Genomic DNA, 22,475 nt, shown 5'->3' on the forward strand with positions numbered 1-22,475 from the left:
ACAAAAGTAGTACACACGGTGAATTCGTTGTAGAATAATTTTACCCAGCGTACGATAGAACAATTTCCTGAATCGTGTAAGTTCCGTTACATTTTCAAGTTAAAATATTCCTGATATTTTAAATCTTGGCAAAGCAGTTCTTCGGCAAACACCTGTTTCTCGCTATACAGACTTACATTTTTCCCGGACTAGCAGTAATTTTTGATGTTCACTTTAAAATCATATACCCAAAATAATTTCACGTGTACATGTAGTTTCACAAAACAGGCTTGGACATTCAACATGAAAACGCAGTCGCATACGCAGACGTTTGAGAGAAGTAAAATAGATTGTAAGAAACTCGTACTTTCCTGTAACCCGACCAACCCTCTTTTAAAACCCTTCGATTCTTAACTTTCGTATTGCACTTTTGAAAACCACCGTTTTGCCTAAAATTTCTGGTTTTCGATGGTTAAAAATTTATATTTTCGAATTTAATCACCAAAATTGAACAATACATGACTCTTGTTTGTTCGTTATTACATGACCAAAATATGTAATGAGTGTATGTATTAGGAAATTAAAAAAAATAATATTTGCATTTGAATGAACAATCAGGCACATGTATGGATCAAGTAGTCTCGGTGTATCTTTGGCGATAAAATTTCTTCTTTGTATTTAGCGTTCTTCATCAAGTCTCACTTCAATGACAATTGTCAATTTCGGAAGCCCCGGAATGGGATCTGTCGCCATTATTCGTACTTAAACCATCGGTTATCAGAAATCAGTTAAAGCCGATATAGAAATAATTTGTAATACAGAGAGGGGAACAGGGAGTAGCATCTAGTCCAAATACAATCAAGCCTGAGTAGTTATTAATGAATAATATTTTATACTGAATTGAAGCACAGATATGGTGGCACATCGAGCGATCACATGTTCATCATTTATGTACCTAGATACGCGGGGGATTTGTCGTTTTCAATTAAAGCCCCAAGAACTGGAACTTTTGACATTATTTTCATGATTTTACTTTCAAACCACGATTTGTCCATGTAGATGAACTTACTGTTGGGCGTGCATACGCGTATCATCGACCTTCGTCGAGGCTCGATGTAAATTTCGACCCTTGTCCAGGCTCTATAGTGTATGTATGTATGTATGTATGTATGTATGTATGTATGTATGTATGTATGTATGTATGTATGTATGTATGTATGTATGTATGTATGTATGTATGTATGTATGTATGTATGTATGTATGTATGTATGTATGTATGTATGTGTGGTGGTGTGTGTGTGTGCACGCACGCACGTCTGTCTGTCTGTCTGTCTGTCTGTCTGTCTGTATGTAGTATGTATGTATGTATGTATGTATGTATGTATGTATGTATGTATGTATGTATGTATGTATGTATGTGTGTATGTATGTATGTATGTATGTATGTATGTATGTATGTATGTATGTATGTATGTATGTATGTATGTATGTATGTATGTATGTATGTATGTATGTATGTATGTATGTACATGTGCGCAATCGTGCAATCTGGTGCAATCTGAGAGGTGTTTTCAATTTCTCCATTTTACTAAGTAAAACTGTCAGAGCACCCCGAGGGGCAGAGCACCCCGAGGGGCAGAGCATGAGATGGTGGTATCCCCTTTCGTATTGAAAATTTTGAGAAATAGAGTAACTCCTTCTTTCTCTCTACTTTGTGAGCACCCCCTGTAGCTTTCAATTTTTTGAGTGACCTCCTCAGATTCATCCGACTCTCCCCAAGGCCGTGAATAATCGACGGCTCCCTTACATATAGATGTGAAAAGTGATATGAAGTCACGTATTTCTGCGAAACGCTCTGGAACGAATGAATTAGATTTGAACTTTGAACTGTGCCACCCATGCCACAGCAATACTATTTTGTTACTCCTCTGGGTAGCTTGTTGACTAACGTTTGGTGCCTGTCAGTACATTAGCCTTGGCACTGATAAAGCGTCCAGGAAAAGTTTCTTTCTCGAAAGACATCCTTTTATTAATTGGCAAAGCATCGGCCCGATAGGCACATTCTTCTTCGTCCTCGTCAACATAATTGACATTCCTGTAAACTGGTACAACATGGCCGCCACTAAATTCACCATCGAGAATGAGGTTGCTTCAGCGGAAAGGGAAAGTACCAGGAACAAAGGTAAACAGTCACTTTAAAGTTGTCTAGGTCAACCTATCATTTCGAAACTAGTCATAAATAGGTACAAATAGGTTACGTATTATAAGTCGTATATCGAAAAATGAACACAATCAACAGTATACCCCCGATGACCCGAAAATACACTTCACGTGCGGGGGGTAATACTAACAGGGTCAGCTGTCGTCCGCACGTCATGTTTACATCACCAACCAATCTCCACACATGAAACCTTGGGCCGAACAAGCTACTGTTACGACTGACTTTTCGGAACTTGTAGTTATCGACGTATCGTCACTCGCTCAAAGTCACACAATCCAGAGGTACTACGGGAATCGTAATACTTTCAGTAACTGGAATGCACATCATGCAGTCAGTTTAACTCACCTCTTCAGATCTTTATTACTAGGGCAGAGCAGAGCGGCACGAAGTCCGTACTCAGGATACAATCATCGATCAGCAAAAATTCTCTTAGAACTATCAAAATCATTGGCTTTTATACATTTCATCAAAATTATAACACGTTTTGACTCCATGTGAGTGACATACGTTCATTGCACATGATGTTACTTGTGTACTTACAACGTGATAAGTTATAAAATTATACAATCATGTCGGTAAAAGGTCAAAGTAATAAATCCCAAATACCGATGAAAGGTCAAAATGTCACTGATGATTTAAGGCATTACACTACCTTCGCATTGGTAAGGTCATATTAACAATGAACTAGGGGCTGCTATCCCATGAACAATTGACATTTAGCGACAAGTGGTGGGAAGAGTTAACCCGTCACGGTCGTGCGACCGGTTGGCTGGTGAGTCGTCACCAGTAAGTCGTTGTGGCGAAGTTGAGGAAAATATCATAAGATATCGACGTTTGAGCTAAACTTAAGACATGACGAATAGAGAGCGAAGGGAAAAATAATGACCTCTGTGGAAGGCTAAAATTATCTGAATAAAGGCCCGCATACTCTGAAATAAAATAAGATGAGAGTGAAATGAAATAATTTCAACGCTCAGGCTTTGTTGCAGTATATCAATAAATTGACACAGTGTCTTAGAGCTACATGATGTTAAAATGTCTAAGCAGGCTACAAAAAGCCACTTTTCCCCAGGCATTTTCATTAAAAAATGCAATGAATTGTACTACATCATTGTGTTATCTGAGCAGCTAGACCACAGAAAAGTCTATTTTTTTCTTGAGTTTCGATGGCAACGTGACACGTTCAATTAATGAATATACATATAATTAGAACAATGTAATCTGCATCTTTTGCTGGGTGGTCCAATTCTAGAAACGCAGTTGAGCTGAGCAAGTTTCAAATACATATGCCACTTTAAATTTGGCTATACATGTTTTCTCATATTTTCTCACAACATATATTTTCTCAAAGTATGAATTTAGAAAACCGTCCAAGTAAACTCCCTTTTTTTAAATTATAGCAAACTGTCATCACTGAACGAATAATATTATTAAATTATATGTACATCCTGCTATTGACGTACCGTGTTGGTACTGTGTTAGTTTCAGTCTTCTAATGCCAGTTTATTGACACACACTCGTATTCGAAAACAATGCACCCGTACTAGGTCCACATTTCACCAAGTACAGGCTTTTTATATTTTCCTTTTATTCTTTTTCACAACTCACGTTCTCAGCAGAAGACGTCGCTATCGTGGAAGAGACTGTCCGTGATCGTAAAGCTATCACCTTTTTCTGCCACAACAATGACAAGGGCTGGGTGGAAGAAACAACGTATAAGCTTGGCGAACAGTTCGTTTGCCAACACGGCGACGCAGATTTCATAGGCGGAGTATCGATTCCAGACAACATTCTACGGTTGATTCGAGAATGCGACACGATAGTTCTGGTGCTGTCACCAGATTTCCTGAACAGCCAATTATGTAAATACGAGGCACAACTTACCCTGAGTGAACATTTGTTCAGAGAGCAGAAGATAGTGATTCCAGTGTTGCTAAGGGGTGAAGACATTCCGGACTTCATCTCTCATTTGACTCACCTCGACGTCGGAGACATAGGTTTCTTGGAGAAATTTATGGAGCACTAACACAAGGTATTGTCAAAAGTGTACAGTAGGCCTAATTGCAAAGCATTGCACATACGCGTGACTTTTGAAAATTGTTAGAGACTGGTATTTCGGAAAGCACATCTAATCATTGAAATATTACGTAGATGTAAGGTGGCCTTGCTTAATTGTGTTTGTCATTCTATATTTATATATATATATATATATATATATATATATATATATATATATATATATATATATATATATATATATATAGATAGATAGATAGATAGATAGATAGATAGATAGATAGATAGATAGATAGATAGAGATTACATATATTGATTATATATTGATATATACATACGTACGTACACACACACAGACACACCACACACACACACACACACATTATATATCGCTTTGCACAGAAGAGTATCGAATCGTTTTCCATCCACTAATGTACAGGTGACCTTGACCAGGCAGACTGTTGCATATCATTACAAAGATTCTATGTGAGACGAGAACAAGGTAATTCAAATCATTTACACAAATGAATGATTACCAAAGTAACTTGAATAGTTTAGGGTAGAATTCTTCTCGAAAGTGAAAGTATTAAACGTTTGGCCGAGATTTTCTCAAGCGAAACTTTCAATCATTTTCTCAGTAAATCAAGAATAAAAATCTGGGTTAACTTAAGGTGCAAATTTTGGTACTAGAGAAAGTAAATCTAACATTTTCGATATTTGCTTCATCTGTCCAGATAATTACTGATAATGTATCCGATTTTCCAGTATTGTTGCAGAAGGAACAGCATAGTGTACGAGGTGGAGCCGAGTACATTATGTTGTGCAAAGTTTGTTTTCATCCATTATGGGCTAGGATGGGTACATTATTGCTTAAACAATTTTAGTCTGGACATTTGGATGTTGTTCTTAATGGGTTGTGTTGGCAAGGCAAATACGTTGTATTTCAACAATAACTATGCGGAAAGAGTAGGGAAGTATTTTGCAGAACAAAAACTTACGAAAATATATAAAAGTTTAAACGGACACATCTGATTACGTTTTAGATCAGTTCAATGGGAAAATGGTTCTCAAAGTAGAGTCTCGAGGTTACTGCTGTGGAGAGGGGTATGACTATGATTCCATATTCGATATTTTAAAGACCAAGGGAATACAGGTAATGTTTCAAACCAACAGCCATGATTTGTGAATATGTGAGTAAGAATTTTTCAGGACACTTTCCTTTGATAGCATTCAACTAAAAGGTTCAAAGCTGCACTAGTTATAACTTTTTATGTATTTTCAAATATTTTTGCATCCTTTGTTGAATACAGTTTCTTGGGTTTTTTTCAAAATTACCTTGAAATACCGAGTGTACAGCTTGTCAATAGAGCATGTGATAATATAATGTCTATGTTATTGTTGACAACCGAATTTCTATCCTGATAAGCATTCGTTTGTCGCAATAACATACAAGCGAACAATTTGGCATTTGCACGGCTAGTAATTTATACGTTGACATACATTAGGAGAAGGACAAGAGAGTTTTTTCGTTCTAAAGAAGAGAAATATTGGAAATGTCTTTGCCTTTGTAAAGGGACAAAATCACCTTTTTTGACCGTTTTGTGATATTAGGAATTTTTTAAAAACTCACTCTGTGTACAAAACGATGGCGGCACTTATCTCTAAAAGTGTAAAAAAATTACCCCTTTGCTAAATACAAACAGATGATTCCTTTGTGACTTCTAGACAAAATGGATTGTTCCCATTCCAACTTGCTTTCCTAGTGACAAAGAACATCATTATTGCCTCAATGTTCGGGAAAGCTGCTATCTTATCTACAGAAAGGTATAACAAAGATTTCATTATAAAAGCTTGCACGAGGTAAAAACTTTATGTAAATCCATGCATTGTGAGAGTTGTACACTTGGATTTTTGAACTTGATTTTTGGTACAGACCATGAATGTTTAATCTTGTCTGGCTGCAAGTAGTGTTGAGGCTGCGCACGGTTGACCAGTATTTCAGCATGTTTCAAGACGTCAAACAACACAAACCACTTTTCATATCAAACAAAATTCATGAAAAGTAAAAAAACATAAAAACGAGCGACTTTGTCTCTTTAACCATCTGTACTTCTATGATTGACGTCAGCGCCTCTCTTTCCAGTATATCGGTTACTTCCTGCTGCCTGCCAATCTTACGAGTCTACACTGCTCCGTTCTTCTTCTCACAGATAGACGATGAAAGCAGGGGAAAGTAAAGAAAGCAATAGAAGAGGTTGGATTCAATAGTTGCATTTGTTGCATGGAGTGCTACACTTCAATACATACAATGCGAGTTTTATTGGTGCTGTTCTTCGTTGTTTTCGTTAGCGTATTATTTTTCAATTACATCGGTGTCAAGCTTGCTCGCGAAGTACAGAACACTCACTTCACGATCTTTGTGTGGATAATTACTTCTATTGGAGTGATACTCTTATTTTTGTATCTAATAATATTCTTCGGACTCTATAAACTGGTAAGTAATTGATGTCATATATAAGCAATTTAAATATGATTTTTGCAGGTTTTTGTCTATTCATATTAAATCAACCGTAATCTAAGCTTATATCGATTAAGGCCATCCACCCCAAGGCCAAATAGAAAAGAGACTAACACGGTCTAAATCGACGAGGCACAAAGAAAATCCTAACTACTACTAGTACAGGCAAGCTTTGCCACTTCGATGCCTGGTATGCATGTTTTATTACACACATTATACGTTTTCATATCATTAACAGGAAGGAACCTAATGACTGGATTGTTTGTACAGGATAAACAACAGAAAAGCATGTAAGCCTGGAGACAGATTACTATCACCAGTCTGGGGTGCCAATTAATGTCTTTACGACCAGATGGCTATTGACTCACACACATCCAAATTAAAGTCAGGCACACTATTACCTAACAGAAACATGATATTTATTATTCCCTTGTACTTGGACAAGAATGTAACTTTCATACAAGAACTACTGAAATAAGAAATAAAGTAAATGATGTAGTTGTTGTAGACAACTGCCCCACTCACCACAACCGAGGGGGTGAAATTCTTTCTGAGTTCTTGGACAATCTTGGGATTGAGTATGTTTTCACGCCAACCTACTCCCCTGACATGAATGCAGCAGAGTATGCCTTTAGACACCTTAAAACTGTGTTTACAAGACCACTATATAAGGAGTTGGCCAATGACAACCTAGAGTATGCTATTCTGAGAGCAGTTATGGACATCACCCCAGCACAGTGCTTGGGTTTTTATCAATCTGTGGATATTTAAATTTGTAACTGCACCACAGATTAACTTTCCTTGCATATGTCAAACACCGCTTCAAAGAAGAAAAATGGGAAACTAATATTTAGATTAAATTAATAGTCACATTATATAAACATTGTTATTTTGTAATCTGCAATTGGTTTGTTTAAATTTCTCAATAACAATTGAGATGTTTTTGAGCATATCTGAAATGAAGATAAAAAATTAAAAGTACATTTATTTGTTCACACACACACACACACACACACACACACACACACACACACACACACACATATATATATATATATATATATATATATATATATAGATAGATAGATAGATAGATAGATAGATAGATAGATAGATAGATATATATTAGACCGATAAAAGTATAAAACAGTGTCTTAGGTCACCGTAAAGAACATGAGCTTAGTTGTAACAATGTAATATTCACAATTTGTTACTGAGAAAATACTTACCTTTTGTAGCTTAAGCTTCTGCTATCGGACTATCAGAAGATTCAAATTTCAAACAAAGAAGCACTTTTGATGTTGAATTGATTTCAATAATTTACTTTATTTCTTATTTCAGTAGGGGTTTCAGTAGTTTTTGTATGAAAGTTACATTCTTGTCCAAGTACAAGGGAATAATAAATATCATGTTTCTGGTAGGTAATAGTGTGCCTGACTTTAATTTGGATGTGTGTGAGTCAATAGCCATCTGGTCGTAAATACATTAATTTGCACCCCAGACTTGTGATAGTAATCTGTCTCAAGGCTTACATGTCAGATATATTTCGGTGTCAGTTTTCTGTTGTTTATCCTGTACAAACAATCCAGTCATTAGGTTCCTTCCTGTTAATGATATGAAAACGTATAGTGTGTGTAAAAAAACATGCATACCAGGCATCGAAGTGGCAAAGCTTGCCTGTATGCGATGTAAAAAGGTGAGGTTTATGTCAATATTATGTTAATAATTACGATTCAAGGTACTTTATCATTTGATCCCTGAGACATTTATTAGTGACAGTATGTAGTAGGATTGTCCTGAACCACTAATATGGAAAGGTGGCACAAGGTGTCTGAAATGGGTTATCGTACCCTTCTAGCATTCCAGATCCATCAAGGTAATCCATACAGTTGTGTAAATTTGTGAGTGATACGGTGGCTAAAAATTCACTCCACAAAGTCACAGATATATATAGTAGTCTATCGTCCGTCATTTGAGTGACAGAAATGTAATGATAATAGCAACAGATCTCAAATTTGCCATAGAGCTTTTATTCACTAACCATCCCCATCTCATAAGTTTTGATGTTATTTTTGTGTATACAATACGCATATCACATAACAAATCTTATCAATTCGCATCAGCATCGCATCTGCATAGCATCGTCTACATATTGCATCAGCGAACGGTCGCATCAGCATCGCATCACACATGGATCGCATCAATCTTATACTCCTAACTCACATAGGCGTTAAGGTAGTATGCACCTCGAAAGTGAAAGACTTAAGCTTTTGCTCTAACTTTCCTAAAGGAATCTTTCAATCATTCTCTTTCAAAATCAAGAATAAAAACAATGGGTAACCATGCAAATTTTGGTACTAGAGAAACAAATTACCCAAGATTTACCGATATTAGAAATTCAAAATGGCACCATCCCTGTGTTAACTCTATGGAGAAAAATAACAAATTTCGAATTTCGAAAAACTAAGCCGGTAAAAAGTTTTCTTTCACATGTGGTATACTAGAAGAGAATTGTCAAAGTTTGAGAGTCCGAATGTCTGTCCCCGAGGTGCGTTCTACCTTAATGGCATCCGCTTCGCCTCGCCTACATTTCGCATCGCATATTGGTCGCATGCGCATTGCATCGGCTATGGCATCGCCGATTGGTCGCATCAGCATCGCATCATTCATGGATTGCAGCGATCGCATAAACGTCATATAGCATACGCATCAATCGAGGCTTGTAAAAATCGCATTATTGCTGTCAACTTGCATCATTAAAGGTGAAGATCGAACATACTCATTGTACAGAATAATCGAATCGTACCTCAACAGACATTCCAAAACATTCCTTTTCTATATTTAATTGTGGTAAAATATAACAATTTACCTCTTGTTATCATACTCAAATGAAATGTTCCGAGGTCAACTTTAACATGTTGAATCTGTATGTGTACAATCTCGAACACTGCTTTGATAAAATGATCAATCTTGCGTTGAAATGATCACCGACACCCGACCTTTATGGTTTACTGTATGCTAGTGACATTCATAACTGGTTAATTGATAGAATCGTATGTACGCGATGCTATTTCCATGCATGTCTTTGTTATGAAATGATTGAATCATACTTGAACGAAAGCTTCTGAAAACCCAACTTTTTAGGTTTCATTTTAGGATAGTAACATTCAGTTGATTAAACGATTGAATCGCCCTTTAACGAGAGGGTCTCAAACCCGATCTTTTAGTTGTAATGATAATCAAATATGAAAATCAATAAAAAGAGAATTTAGGAAAAAACGAGCTTTAGAAGCTCAAGAAAAGGTTGAAATTATCAGACATGTGCGTCAAAAGGATTAGTTGAATGTCATATACTTATTGTCGTTACAGAAACAATACTTTATTTAGCGTCACTAATTTACCATATTAAAATTTTGTAGGAATTCAACCTAGCTTATGAACCGGTAAAATGTGACCGATTGAAAAAATTGTACTTTCAATGAGATGCGACCTGGGTGATCGATCTATGCGATGCAATGCATCCTTTGGCTGCGACAATGATGCGATCTACGTTTTCAATGCGATGCGTATATGCGATGCAAGAAAATAATGATGCGATGCGATACATCCTCGGGCTGCTACAATGATGCGATCTACGTTTTTTTACCTTCTCGTGTCTATTTATAGACAGAGAAGGTATTAGAGTTGAAAACCAGTATGCTGGTGTCAACTACTTCCGTCTGTCAATACTTCCGTCTGTCAAGATCCGTTGACGTTATGCCATTGTGATGGGTCATATCATAAACTGGTGGGGTGTTCATGGTTCAGGTTGAGGTGTAGGAGAACGATTTTGAGCTGTGACACAAATCAAAAGGGACTTAGCGGCATAGCCACAGTGTTGGAGCCTTTCTCCAAGGTTTCTTAGTTGACTACGATCTATTACAGACTACAGAGCTGACGTTAGGGGTACTCACTTGTGTTTGCTCACCCTGTGTGCGCTAGTGTTTGGTACTGAGTTGCGTGGATATCCCCTCATGGCCTCACGTGATATGGGCCTGTTGCATAATCTGCAAATGATCATATGCCTCTGAGTCTGAAACAGCCTCTGAGTCTGAAAACGGTCATTGTGTAAGCCTGTCGGCATTTTCCTTGCATTTTTTCTCATTTAATTTTGCAAAATATCGGCGAGTACCTCAATATTTCAAGATAACTCTTTCTTCCCAATCGTTTCCTTGAGTTTCAGAGTCATATGAACGAAAATGAGTGAAATTTTTAGACAGGAAAAATCGGACGTCGGCCATGTTCAATGTTTACAGTACAATCAGAAGTTTATGTGGAGGAAATAACTAACAAACACTATTCATGATGCCCGCCTCTAGAGGCAGACCTTCCTATATGAAGTACAACATTTGATGCTTGTGGAAAGCTTGACCACACAAAGGAGCATTTTAACTTTTAGAAAATGACAAATTGAATAAGAAGCTATTCTGAAAATGTCAAATACTGAGAAAAAATGCGCAAATATTCAAATAAACAGGTTAACTGACTGGTCAGCTATAAAAAACAATGAAATGTTTATGATCAAAAGTTTTTGAGATGCGCACATTATAACAAATACAGAAATTATTAACATTATAAATATAAGACCAAACTATTTTTTCAGGGATGGGACAGGTTGGAAATGAGGGGTGAGAGACAAAGGCACTCCTATTGCTGCATGTGGATGCAGCCCACACCATTTCATTTACAGCATACTTATTCACTGTGTTGTGTTCAAGTTCCATATTGTACTGACTGTCATACAAGGATAACATAAGCAAATCAAATCAAATTAGAAAAGGATCAATGCTGTTGTGTGGATATTGCTGAACACGGCTCATTTTAATATTTCGCCCTACATATTTGGTATCCAGCAAAGGCATATTTTGATGTATAAAAGTCAAAATTAACACTACATTGCTGACAATCATATATGTTACCGTTTCTGCATGAACTTTTCTTTTTTAAATTATAGAAAGTACTTCGAACAGATTAACAATTATCGTGATGTCAACCCATGATTTTACCTTACAAAGACTGTAATTCTGCCAATTTTTTACTCACATTTGGTATACCAATGTGAGGTTATCGTATAAGCTGAATTGATTTGCATGTCTGTATATTGTGGGTATGTGCGGATGTATGTCCATCACACACATAGGCTCCCATACTGCCAAAGCTACCGTCTCAGTATTGGTGTACAGGTAGATGTAGGGGTTGACATGTGAATTTGTTCAAATGAACACATCAGTGTCAAAAATGTGCAAATGAGGTAAGAAAAAGGGAAATCCTGCAAATGTGCAGGAGTGGTGACATGTCTATCCACTGACTTGACTCAGTTTCCTGTCATTGTTTATGAACTGTTACATATTAACAGACCTGCAGAAACCATAGACAGAAGAGGGGAGGAAGACCATCAGTAGAGGGGAAGAAGACCGTCTATGGTCAAACTAAGAGGGGGCTAGCTGCCTTTCTGCTATGCATGTTGCTAAAGTTGACCTCCAGTACCTAAAGTTTCAGACCTTAATTACTTTTGTCATTCTTGCGTTTTCTGGTTTAAATATTTCTTGTTGTTTTTCTGGTTGTACTGTGCAGAAATCATTGTCATAATATCAACGTAGAATTTTCCTGCACTGAACAGATAGAAACAACATTTATTGTTGATCATTGGTACCCATACTGGTATATACCAATTCTGATCAAATTTGAGCGACACCGTATAATTGCGGTATTTTTTTGTTTTTCAGTCATTTTATAAATTTTGCACTGCACAAGATGATTGAACAAATTGCAATGTTTGAATTTGTAAACTCAAAGAATAAAAATCCTTTGGTCACAGATTAAATTATTTTTTGAAAAGAAATTTACTCTTAAACACTTTTAGCATATATTCTTTACACGGTCATGTATTTCAAGGAAAATATGCCTATTAAAAACAGTAATTTCTTCACTTTCAATTTCTTTGAATACTATGACAATTATCAGCCATGAGGTTTTACAAACACAAGACCAGATAAGGCGTTTTTCATCATTTCCACAGGACTCTTTGGAATATCCTTAAAAACAGTTAAAAGTGACTTAAAATGATCACTTGGTATACATTTAATTTACAGATGCCAGGTTGTGTATTTCACATGCACTCGGGTCAGTAGGGAAGTGCGTCATTACTATTTTGGACTGTTAATTCTTATTTCTGAATTATTTAACTTTTTTCCACATTGAACTATCTTTAGGCAGTTTATACTGTAGCTTAGAATTTTTTTGATTGATGTATTTAATCATCTTTTGGGTTCTTTGGGTCCATATCTCACCTCATGCCCTACATCATCAACTATTTACAAATAACTCCATGCCAACAACCAATTACCTGACCTGGCCACACATTAGAGAAGGTACAGCGTCATTGACGGTATATCTGGTTTCTCAGTTGATGCGATGTGGATGCAATGTAGAAAATAATGGTGCGATGCTGATGCGAATACGATGCGGATGCAAAAAAATCAGACTAGTTATGCGGTACGCTGTAATACTTGAGAACCATATGAATCACAAGCTTTATGTGTCTGTCTGTCTGTCTGTCTGTCTGTCTGTCTATCTCTGTCTGTCTGTATGTATGTATGTATGTATGTATGTATGTATGTATGTTTGTATGTATGTATGTATGTATGTATGTATGTATGTATGTATGTATGTATGTATGTATGTATGTATGTATGTATGTATCTATGTATCTATGTATGTATGTATGTACGTGTGTGTGTGTGTGTGTGTGTGTATGTATGTATGTATGTATGTATGTATGTATGTATGTCAATTTTATCCTTTGACTATTTCACTACCATCATTGTCATCTCCTTTACCTGACATTGCCAAAACAAAAAAATTTGTGTGTGTGTCCATTTCTATCCCTGGACTATTTCACCATCATCTTCTACAAAACCTTATCTCACCAAAACAATTATTTTGCCTGCATGCTACAGGCACATTCAAGTCTACCCTAATCATATTAAACTTTGAACATAATCAAGAAGATTTTATGTGAAGGCTCCCATTACAGACATTTTTGTATTTTCCATGTTCTGATACCATTTGTCTAAATGAACATGAGATATTTTCAGCATATGTCACCACTTCTATTCAAAGAGATAAGGGAAACATTCTTTTGCCTTTTCGGCACTTCTGGACTTCGAACCTGCAGTAATAAGTACGTTTAAGCACTTTTACTGTTGCCCATTGACAAATTTATATTTCAGACTATATCATAAACAATGACTTTTTTTAATAGCTTTGTATGTTTTTCACTGTAAACAGTGACGCATTTCACACACATTCATACTATAAGGAGTGACAGGTAGAAAGAAGCCATAACACTTCGGCCAAAAGCCAACTAGGATCAAAACACTCTAAACCCTCCCAAGTTCAACCCAACTCCTCCTAAAATCGACTTCAAAGTCTCATGCAATTTACGTTAACCAAAGAAAGAAATATCCCAGCACGATTTACTGCTTATAAACAATAGCTGAAATTTACCCATTACTTCTACTCGGCCGTACACATCCATCTCTCCTATGCGATAAACACACCACAGACTGACTAGTCCATTGGTGTATGCGTTATTCCATTAAGAAGAAATTTGACATTCAAAACATAAATGCACGATTATATAGGCCAAATGTCGTATTGATAAAATATTAGTGCAAAGGACTAAATGCTTTTCGGCATGTTTTGTGAATGTGGGACCATGAGGGCGCAAAGAGTGATTTACCGATCATTGGCATAAAGGGCCTCGGTCGTCTCGGGTCGACCATTGTCGGGTCGGGTTTTCCAGTATTCCTGAACGTTTTGAATTTTTACCTGGAGGATGTCTGCTAATAGGTTGCACTTCCGCTAAAATTCAATTTCGGTCGGTTGAATTACATTAAAATGATATGTTTACAATTACAACGCATTTCGTCACAATATTTCAATTCGTCCGGTCTTGCTACCCTTGAGCAGTATTCGGTAAATGACGATTCCATAGCTAGAAACGTCCTTTTGTGTTCGATCTTGAAAAGTCAACGTTTTCTGTCAATTTCAATCTGCAGCTAAGTGTTTATGTAACGACACCAATGCGAGCTTCCAATTCCGTACTCATAGATCATGACGTACTCTTTGGACTTGGGACAACCAACTACTTTACAGGCCGTAGAGAGGTATCCTTTATGTAAGTGTTCATTTGTTAGATATGATAAATTAGAATGCCAGGAGGATTGTGTAAGACTGATATGAAGACCTCTCTGTGTGTCCCGTACCATCCCTCCGTTGAACACGATAGGTCAGAAACCTATTTTCTATCAATCTGGTCACTATAAAGAACGCGGTGACATTCTTGCTCCCTTATTGTAAATAACTTTCGGATTGTGCTAGGGAGCAAACTACACGATTTTGAAATGCATTGTGGGTAAAAAGTTGACTTTTCCCCACAACAAGAGTTTGCGTATAGTGATGTAATAAATTCTTTTAACACGAATGTAATCGCTGTCATGATATAAAATTCGTTACTTTGTTGGTGAAACTAGCTAAACTCATTCATTTTTCATCTTTTCAGGCATTTCCGGCATTAAACTCCTGTATAAACTGAAATTTTACTTTTGCTTCTGTAATCATACGTTTTATACGTGAACAAATCCGCCATTTTGAAAATATACGACGGCCTGAGACTTCAATGACTCACTTACGGCACCGAGAATTTTGTGACTACAGCATGCGCTCAACAAAATGCTAAGAAAAATCGGAATTTTTAACACAGGGTTTTCGCGCTTAATTGAAAATCTTTCATATGTTATTCTTTGCTTTGGCATAAATGAAAGAATACTTTACATTCAATAATGGTGTAGTCACTTACAGATTATTTTATTGACAGTAACCGTTGTATCTGAACAAAGAGTACAGGGAAGTCCTTAGCAGATCCGAGTCTGGCTTGTTTCCGTTTTCTTTAATTCAAATACCAGCTCGCTTTTTTTCACTTTCGGACGAATAGCTGTCAGGTAAGTATGAAGTTATACGATAGATCATGAACATCCCTCATAAAATTTGAAGTCTGTAAGTCATATTTATCTTTTCTTGCTCTCGGCAGTTTGGACAATCGTCCCTGCCTTGATATAGTACCAAAATGCAAAAGCCATCATTCGTATAACTGCTCCAAAGAAACGCATGAATAATATATATATATATATATATATATATATATATATATATATATATATATATATATATATATATATATATATATATTCCTAGAGATCAATTGGTCGATATGACTTCATGTTATTGTTGTTATTGGCGTGAACTGAATTTTATTTTAGTGCAGGCCAGCATTACTTTGTCAACGAGACCATTGCATATTTTAGACAATGCAGTAATTGGTGACGTTAATATTTCATAATTTCAAAATACTTTAGGGAGTAGGAGACAAAATGACAAATGAGTGACCAAATTATAAAAGATGTATCAAAAGTTACTAGTATTTTTCCTTCGAATTATAACCGAATTCTATTAGCAAAGTCGGACCTTTCAAGAGTAGAGCCAGCAATACCATCGCTAGTGGAATCATGACGACCGAAGTTACTTCTTCACTGACCATTCGTTGATGGAAAGGGATCACACGCTCCTTTTCTAGTATGTCTGAAATGACGACGACATAGAAGGTAGGCCAATTGTAACATCGATCCACGGATCCATTGCCAAAGTTTCTCTCGCACTTATTGTGGTGTATTTTATGTGAAACATTGAAAAGGACACTTTCTGAAAATATGCTCATTCGTTTACTTAAAGGCATATATCGAAAGATACCTAAGAGAACACTTGAAAAATGGACAAAGGAGAAAGATGGTAAGTTTCAAAGAAAAGGCTACCTTTAACTTACAAGATATCTACGTCATTGTCCAAAGAGAGTATATTCTTGCTGCCATAAATGGGGGAAGAAAAAAAACTGTTAGCAATCGTTGTAGCGTAATTGGAAATGAAACCAATTTTAAGGGGCGAATGTATTATTGATGCTAACATAATGAACATTTCGCTTGAAATAATTTCCAGCTCTAATATAGACCCTCTTTTTCTTCTAACATCAATTCGTAGAAAGTAATGATTTTGATTGTTTGCTATATATCAAATATAGGCCCCGGATGTCGACCATAATAAACACATGTGGCTACATTATAGCTTACTCTCTAAGTATTTTCTTATATGTTATTGTGAACATATAAAAAATCAGCAATATGTAATCGGTATTAACGTTTACAATATTGCATATTTCCTTACACAGTATTGAGTTGACATAAAGGAAAATGAGCAAATGCTTACATCATATTCCTGAAAAGCCAGATTACAATTTCTATTTTATAGATCTGGAGACGTTGTGATTCAAATACTGAAGAGGTATCTTGCGAGATGCGATCTTTGACTTCAGAAAACGCAACCATTGAAGTAAGTACAGAAAACAGTATTACCGCCTTTTTTAATCACACAGAGTAAATTGTATGAACCCACATGCATTGATTCCAAGGATAAACACAACGTTAGTACATTTCATGTATTTCATGTGACATACACCTTTTTGCATCTCAGCGATGCTAAAGAATTAAATAAATAATGTATTAAATACATTTATTAGATAAATAATGTATATAATGAACAAGAAAGGAAATATGATGATGATTGTCGTGTCGGTGGTTATTAATGGCAAAATGTAGACAGGAGACGCATTAAAACATCTCCATGATCGTGTAGATATGCTTTCAGTAACTGTTCGGTATATTATCTTAATTTTGAATTTACAGGATTTATGACAAAAACGATTGCGTTGTGCATGATATATCAGAAGTTTCACTTATTCAACTTTAGAGCATACTTGTGAACATTTGGTTGTCTTCGACATAAGATAATTGTTAGTAACGTACATGTAGGCTTTATCTGTGACTAGGTTTTAACACCCTTGTCAGAATACCACCATTCCATGTATATTGAGAACGACGTCGAGGTGCTAAGAGTGCAGACTGAAAGAACACTACATCAAAACGTTCTGATATTATTAACTAAACATTCATTTCAGTAGGCCCTGTGACATATATTGCTGCGATACAATATAGGAAACCTTATATTTTGTCATGTTGTTAGATGAACTCCTTTACTATTTTGGTTCAACGTCAAGATGTACTGAATTAATATGCAGGCACTTTTTGAACATGTTTGAGTCAGTGATCCGTTGTCAAAATGGAAATGGTACCTACACAGTCAAGACTGTAACTACCACCACTACCACCAGCACCATTGACAGAAAAACAAAACGATTTGATAACAACAACAAAGACACCACCATAATATAACCGCTGCTTCTTGTTTGATAAAAAACGACGTAATGTTGAAATAAAATGACTAAATGATTACAATTACCATATATCATATTTACCCTTCAGAAACTTGCAAAGAGGTATCTCTCAGAGGTAGCCGGTATCTATGTCTATCAGGAATTTCGAAAACGTCTGACTAATCCGTCGACAGGACAGCGACACTCGCCCCAGGGTCCGTGTTTGTGTCAACTGGTTGACGAACTGTTCTTCAACAAACCACACACAGACAGAAGTCCCGACTTTGATCTATTCGAGCGTCAGGTCTACAGCGACATTTTCAGACTAAACTTTTAACGACGGTTAATTGGGATTGTTTTCGTATCAATCATTTAACGCAATGGTGTGAAAGTACTATGTGCACATAAATTTACATAAATCTTTTAATGCAGGAGGGAGAAATAAGTAACTTCTTATGCAGTACTTTTCTAACTACTTAGATGGCGTAGAAGAGAATATTTTCTTCAGAATCCTATTCCATGGATTCTTCAAATCTCTTCCAATTTTTTGTACACCGTAAATATCATATAATGTCATTCTACGTCTGCCTCACATCCACGTGCACATATGACATCTACATTTTACATTGTTAAATTGTATATTTAGAATATATTATATCAAATAGGGATGATCATTCATGTACCAAGGCTCTGTATATACAAATTCTGAGAGAAATCAATGATTGAGCCTGTTTATATTTAGAATACATTATTATCAAATTGGGATGAGCATACATGTGCAGGGGCTATACATTTCAAGAGGGGAAAACAATAATTGATCTAGCTAAACATTATTAATGATATATTTTGTATTTCGTTTCACTTCTGCTGTTGAACAATGAAAAATGCTCGATATAAAGCTACAGCGACAATATTTTAAAGGAACCTATGCAAACAGAGATAGGTGAACAGCTGGTTTTAGACATGGTAATCTTTTACGGTTTTTTTCACATTTCTTTGTTATTTAGTTGCAAACCTTTAAGGTGATATTATTTTATTTTATAATAAGAAGTGTCCTTGCAGGCAATGACAAACTTCAATTTTAGCTTTTGGTTGTTGAAATTCCTCGATAAAAACTACACACAAATCAATATGTGGTGTACATGTGGTGTACCTCAAGGTACCACCTGTCTGGCATACTATATACCTGTGTAGAAAATCCGTGACCACCTTAAATGCCGGAAATTTCAAACTGAACGACGAATTACTGTATACTTTGAGAACCAGAAGAGTATTTAACAGATGTTTCCTGATTAGAGAGAGAACAGATGTTTCGCTGTATTTCCTTTCTTTGTATTCTGGCCATGTCATTTCGTTTGACAAGGAAAACAACAATAATAATGTTACAGCAAGATTTGATGTTAGCCTTAACTCTACATATAATGTAACACGATAAGAATATGCATGGGACCACGTAGTCGTCTAAGAACATATACACAGGCTACCATTCCTTGCTATGAATTATGAACAATATTAAATAGACAAAAATGTTCATATTTTTAACCGTATTACTTCATTTTTGCTCATATATTGTATCTTCTGCAATGAATGAGACAAAGTGACTCGTACTAGCATATTACTCGATGATGAGATGGATTTTTATGATAAATGAATGAGATTTTATCGACTGATTGATACTAAACAAAATTCCAGATCTTAATGTCGTCCATTGAAGTGAGGATAATTGTCATTTTCTTGTTTTCGTATTCATTGCAAGTTCTGTATGTCTCGTCTATTAGCTTTGAAAAGAAACGCAAGAATATGAAATACTTTAAATGTCTTCAGGAGTAATTTTTGTCAGGGGCGCACAAATGAGGTCTGCCAATATATAAGTTTATCAGGAAATCTGGATGTTATATTGGTGAAAATGATTCTACAGCAACGTAAATTCATTATTCTGCGTTATAAACAATCTTCGAGGTATAGTTTACAATTTAGGAACGTTTAGTTTAACATCAAACAACAACACTACAGCTGTTTTGACGCCCTGCCTTAAAGTCGAGTTTGTCAAGGCTTAGATGTGGAGACAGGTCAACTCTAAACACAAATGTACATGTTTTAAGTTCATTGCCCAATGCAGAAAGTCAAGTAATTGATTTTCTCCAATAAATGTCAACTTATGTGCTATATGAATGACTGCATGGGGTATGAGGGTGAGATGCATTAAATAGTTGAGGGCATATAGTTACTGTGTTTTGCCTTTAACTACATGTATATCAATGCCGTGATTCTTCTCTACCACCCACACCTCTCAAGTAAGTTTGGATCGTAAGGTCATTTCCCAATCGATTGGACCGACTACCAGTAAGACTCTGGAGAATTTGATCTCCTGTAGTGCTTGTGAAATGGCCCCATCGTTTCGCAGCAAAAGAAATGTTGAAATCGAGAGCGGCGAAACATCATGAACATCCCTCATAGTACCAACTGTTTGACGTTTTAATTTTCAGCTTTACTTTTTTTCCTAGATCAAATACCACCATCAACAGTGTGTTTTGATTTATGTTGACGTGGTTGGCGATGAACGGGCTTCGAAAGTGATCCTTAACCGCCTTTACACCCCGACAATTTCAGTCGAATACACTTTAGTAAATACCGAAAAATGTTTCTGAATGAATGAATGCGATGTATGTAGTGACTTTAAAGTCCCAATAGCTGTGAATGTGTAATAAACTGGTCTCAAAACATTCCCCGTTTTCCAAGTTTTCTTTGAATAAGACCAATAAAAGACTTAAAAAGTGAATACCACTCTCATAAGTGTCAAAATGGCATGTAAATTCAATGTTTCAACATTTTAGATTTCCCGCCATTTTCAAAGTCCAATCATGTGACAGTGTAAATAATAATTACAACAACATGTTGGCCATCGTGTGTTGTGCATCCTAGTAAATAGCCACATTCTTGTTTCTTTTATGATCACGATGTGTATGTGCAGGAAATACTGCATTTTGATGTAAGGACGCCATTTTATGAGAGTTGCACCTGTTTATTGTTTAACCACAGTGATTTATTCAGGGACAATAAATACTAATATGACAAAAACCAAATAAGTTTCATTGTCTACAAGTTTTTTTACTGATGCAGGTCGCGCAGACAGTAAAAAACTTGTAATTTAAAATGTATACACGCACTAGCTCGCTTTCGATTCTCGTCTCTCCCTCGAGAGACAGAAGTGAGACATCATCAAGGAATTGAATCGAAACGTAGATTTTGTGAGCTCTGTAACTCTGGCGACGTTGAGAATGAATGTTAATTTTTGTTAATTTTCCACTCCATGACAGTATTAGAATTAAGTTTTTACCACCAAGTGCTTTTCTTGATCCAAATTATGACAAATTCAAAAGGCTTATGAGTTCTACAGATTCCCAAGTACTATTGAATATTTGTTAGTATATTTACAAAGCCATAGCTATGAGAACAGCAGCAACATGCCACTCTAGTTTGAATAATCTTTTACTTTATGTAAAGGAAGTCTCAGAGAACCCCCGAAACAACAGCTAGAGCGCATGCGTAAAGATTGCCCTCTGTGACGATTCTTATTGCAGTATCTCATCCTCAACTTGTTGCGCTGAAGAAAGTATATCCTGTATACAAGTACAGACAATGAAACATCGAAAATGAAGCGATTCACTTCATCCTTTTATCTAAAGTGATGAATTTGAATGAAAAACACATATAAATAAACTATTACTGATAGTTGCCGATTACTTTTGAAATGCACACTTGCATATTGCAAAACTACGAAATAAACACATGATTCGTCCTCTAACTACAAGTATGTTTTACACCGAATTGTGATATATCATCCGTTAATAAAACGCTATTTAATTCTACATTTTAACAATCGGCCGATCTCGTTCCATAAGAGAATTCCTTTGATTGACGCTTGTGTCACCAGGTGTTGAATGAGTATATATGGTGTAAAGGTCTTTTGTCTTCAGTCTCGGTCGAAACTCCACGATGTCCACACAAGTAATTTTATTCTCTAAATCTTGTAATGCAGTTTTATAGGTCATGTAAGTCCACTGCCTTTTGACAATACGTTGTAAGGGGGGAATTGTGTAATAAACGTGGTGAGTTTTTCGAGGGTACAGAGTACGCTCGTGGGGTGTGACGACCACCGCATACCGCTTATTATCGCTGTTGCGTATCATTTAGTTATTATATCTCTAAGTTCAGTATAGATTACACTTTACCTTCTAATTGCTACTACTTTTCATATGCAAATTACGGTAAATTTTTTCGCGTAGGAATTTCCTGCACTATTCTGTGCCTTTAAAAAGCAATTTCGGATATAATTTCGGAATTAATCGAAACGTTGATGTTTCATGGAAATCCGATA

The 22,475-nt window shown here is 36.1% G+C and overlaps 2 protein-coding genes across 3 annotated transcripts; both read left to right on the top strand.

Annotated features, from left to right (window-relative positions):
* Positions 1-1,858: 1,858 nt before the first annotated feature.
* LOC139114496 (uncharacterized) lies at positions 1,859-22,264 on the top strand. Of its 2 annotated transcripts, none has more exons than XM_070676266.1 (10): positions 1,859-2,162; positions 3,818-4,233; positions 4,657-4,719; positions 5,261-5,370; positions 6,428-6,711; positions 14,838-14,945; positions 15,744-15,779; positions 16,567-16,623; positions 17,137-17,217; positions 18,207-19,602. In XM_070676266.1, the coding sequence occupies exons 5-10, from the start codon at positions 6,499-6,501 to the stop codon at positions 18,432-18,434; spliced, it is 723 nt and encodes a 240-aa protein (XP_070532367.1). In that variant the 5' UTR covers positions 1,859-2,162; positions 3,818-4,233; positions 4,657-4,719; positions 5,261-5,370; positions 6,428-6,498; the 3' UTR covers positions 18,435-19,602. The 2 variants fall into 2 exon arrangements, with proteins under 2 accessions (XP_070532367.1, XP_070532368.1); XM_070676267.1 differs by having other exon boundaries at positions 1,872-2,162; positions 3,821-4,233; positions 18,207-22,264.
* Positions 2,093-4,227, top strand: LOC139113974 (stimulator of interferon genes protein-like). Its single transcript, XM_070675447.1, has 2 exons — positions 2,093-2,162; positions 3,818-4,227. The coding sequence occupies exons 1-2, from the start codon at positions 2,093-2,095 to the stop codon at positions 4,225-4,227; spliced, it is 480 nt and encodes a 159-aa protein (XP_070531548.1).
* Positions 22,265-22,475: the final 211 nt, after the last annotated feature.

Source organism: Ptychodera flava, chromosome 16 (genome assembly GCF_041260155.1).
Source record: "Ptychodera flava strain L36383 chromosome 16, AS_Pfla_20210202, whole genome shotgun sequence".
Classification (NCBI taxonomy): Eukaryota; Metazoa; Hemichordata; class Enteropneusta; family Ptychoderidae; genus Ptychodera; species Ptychodera flava.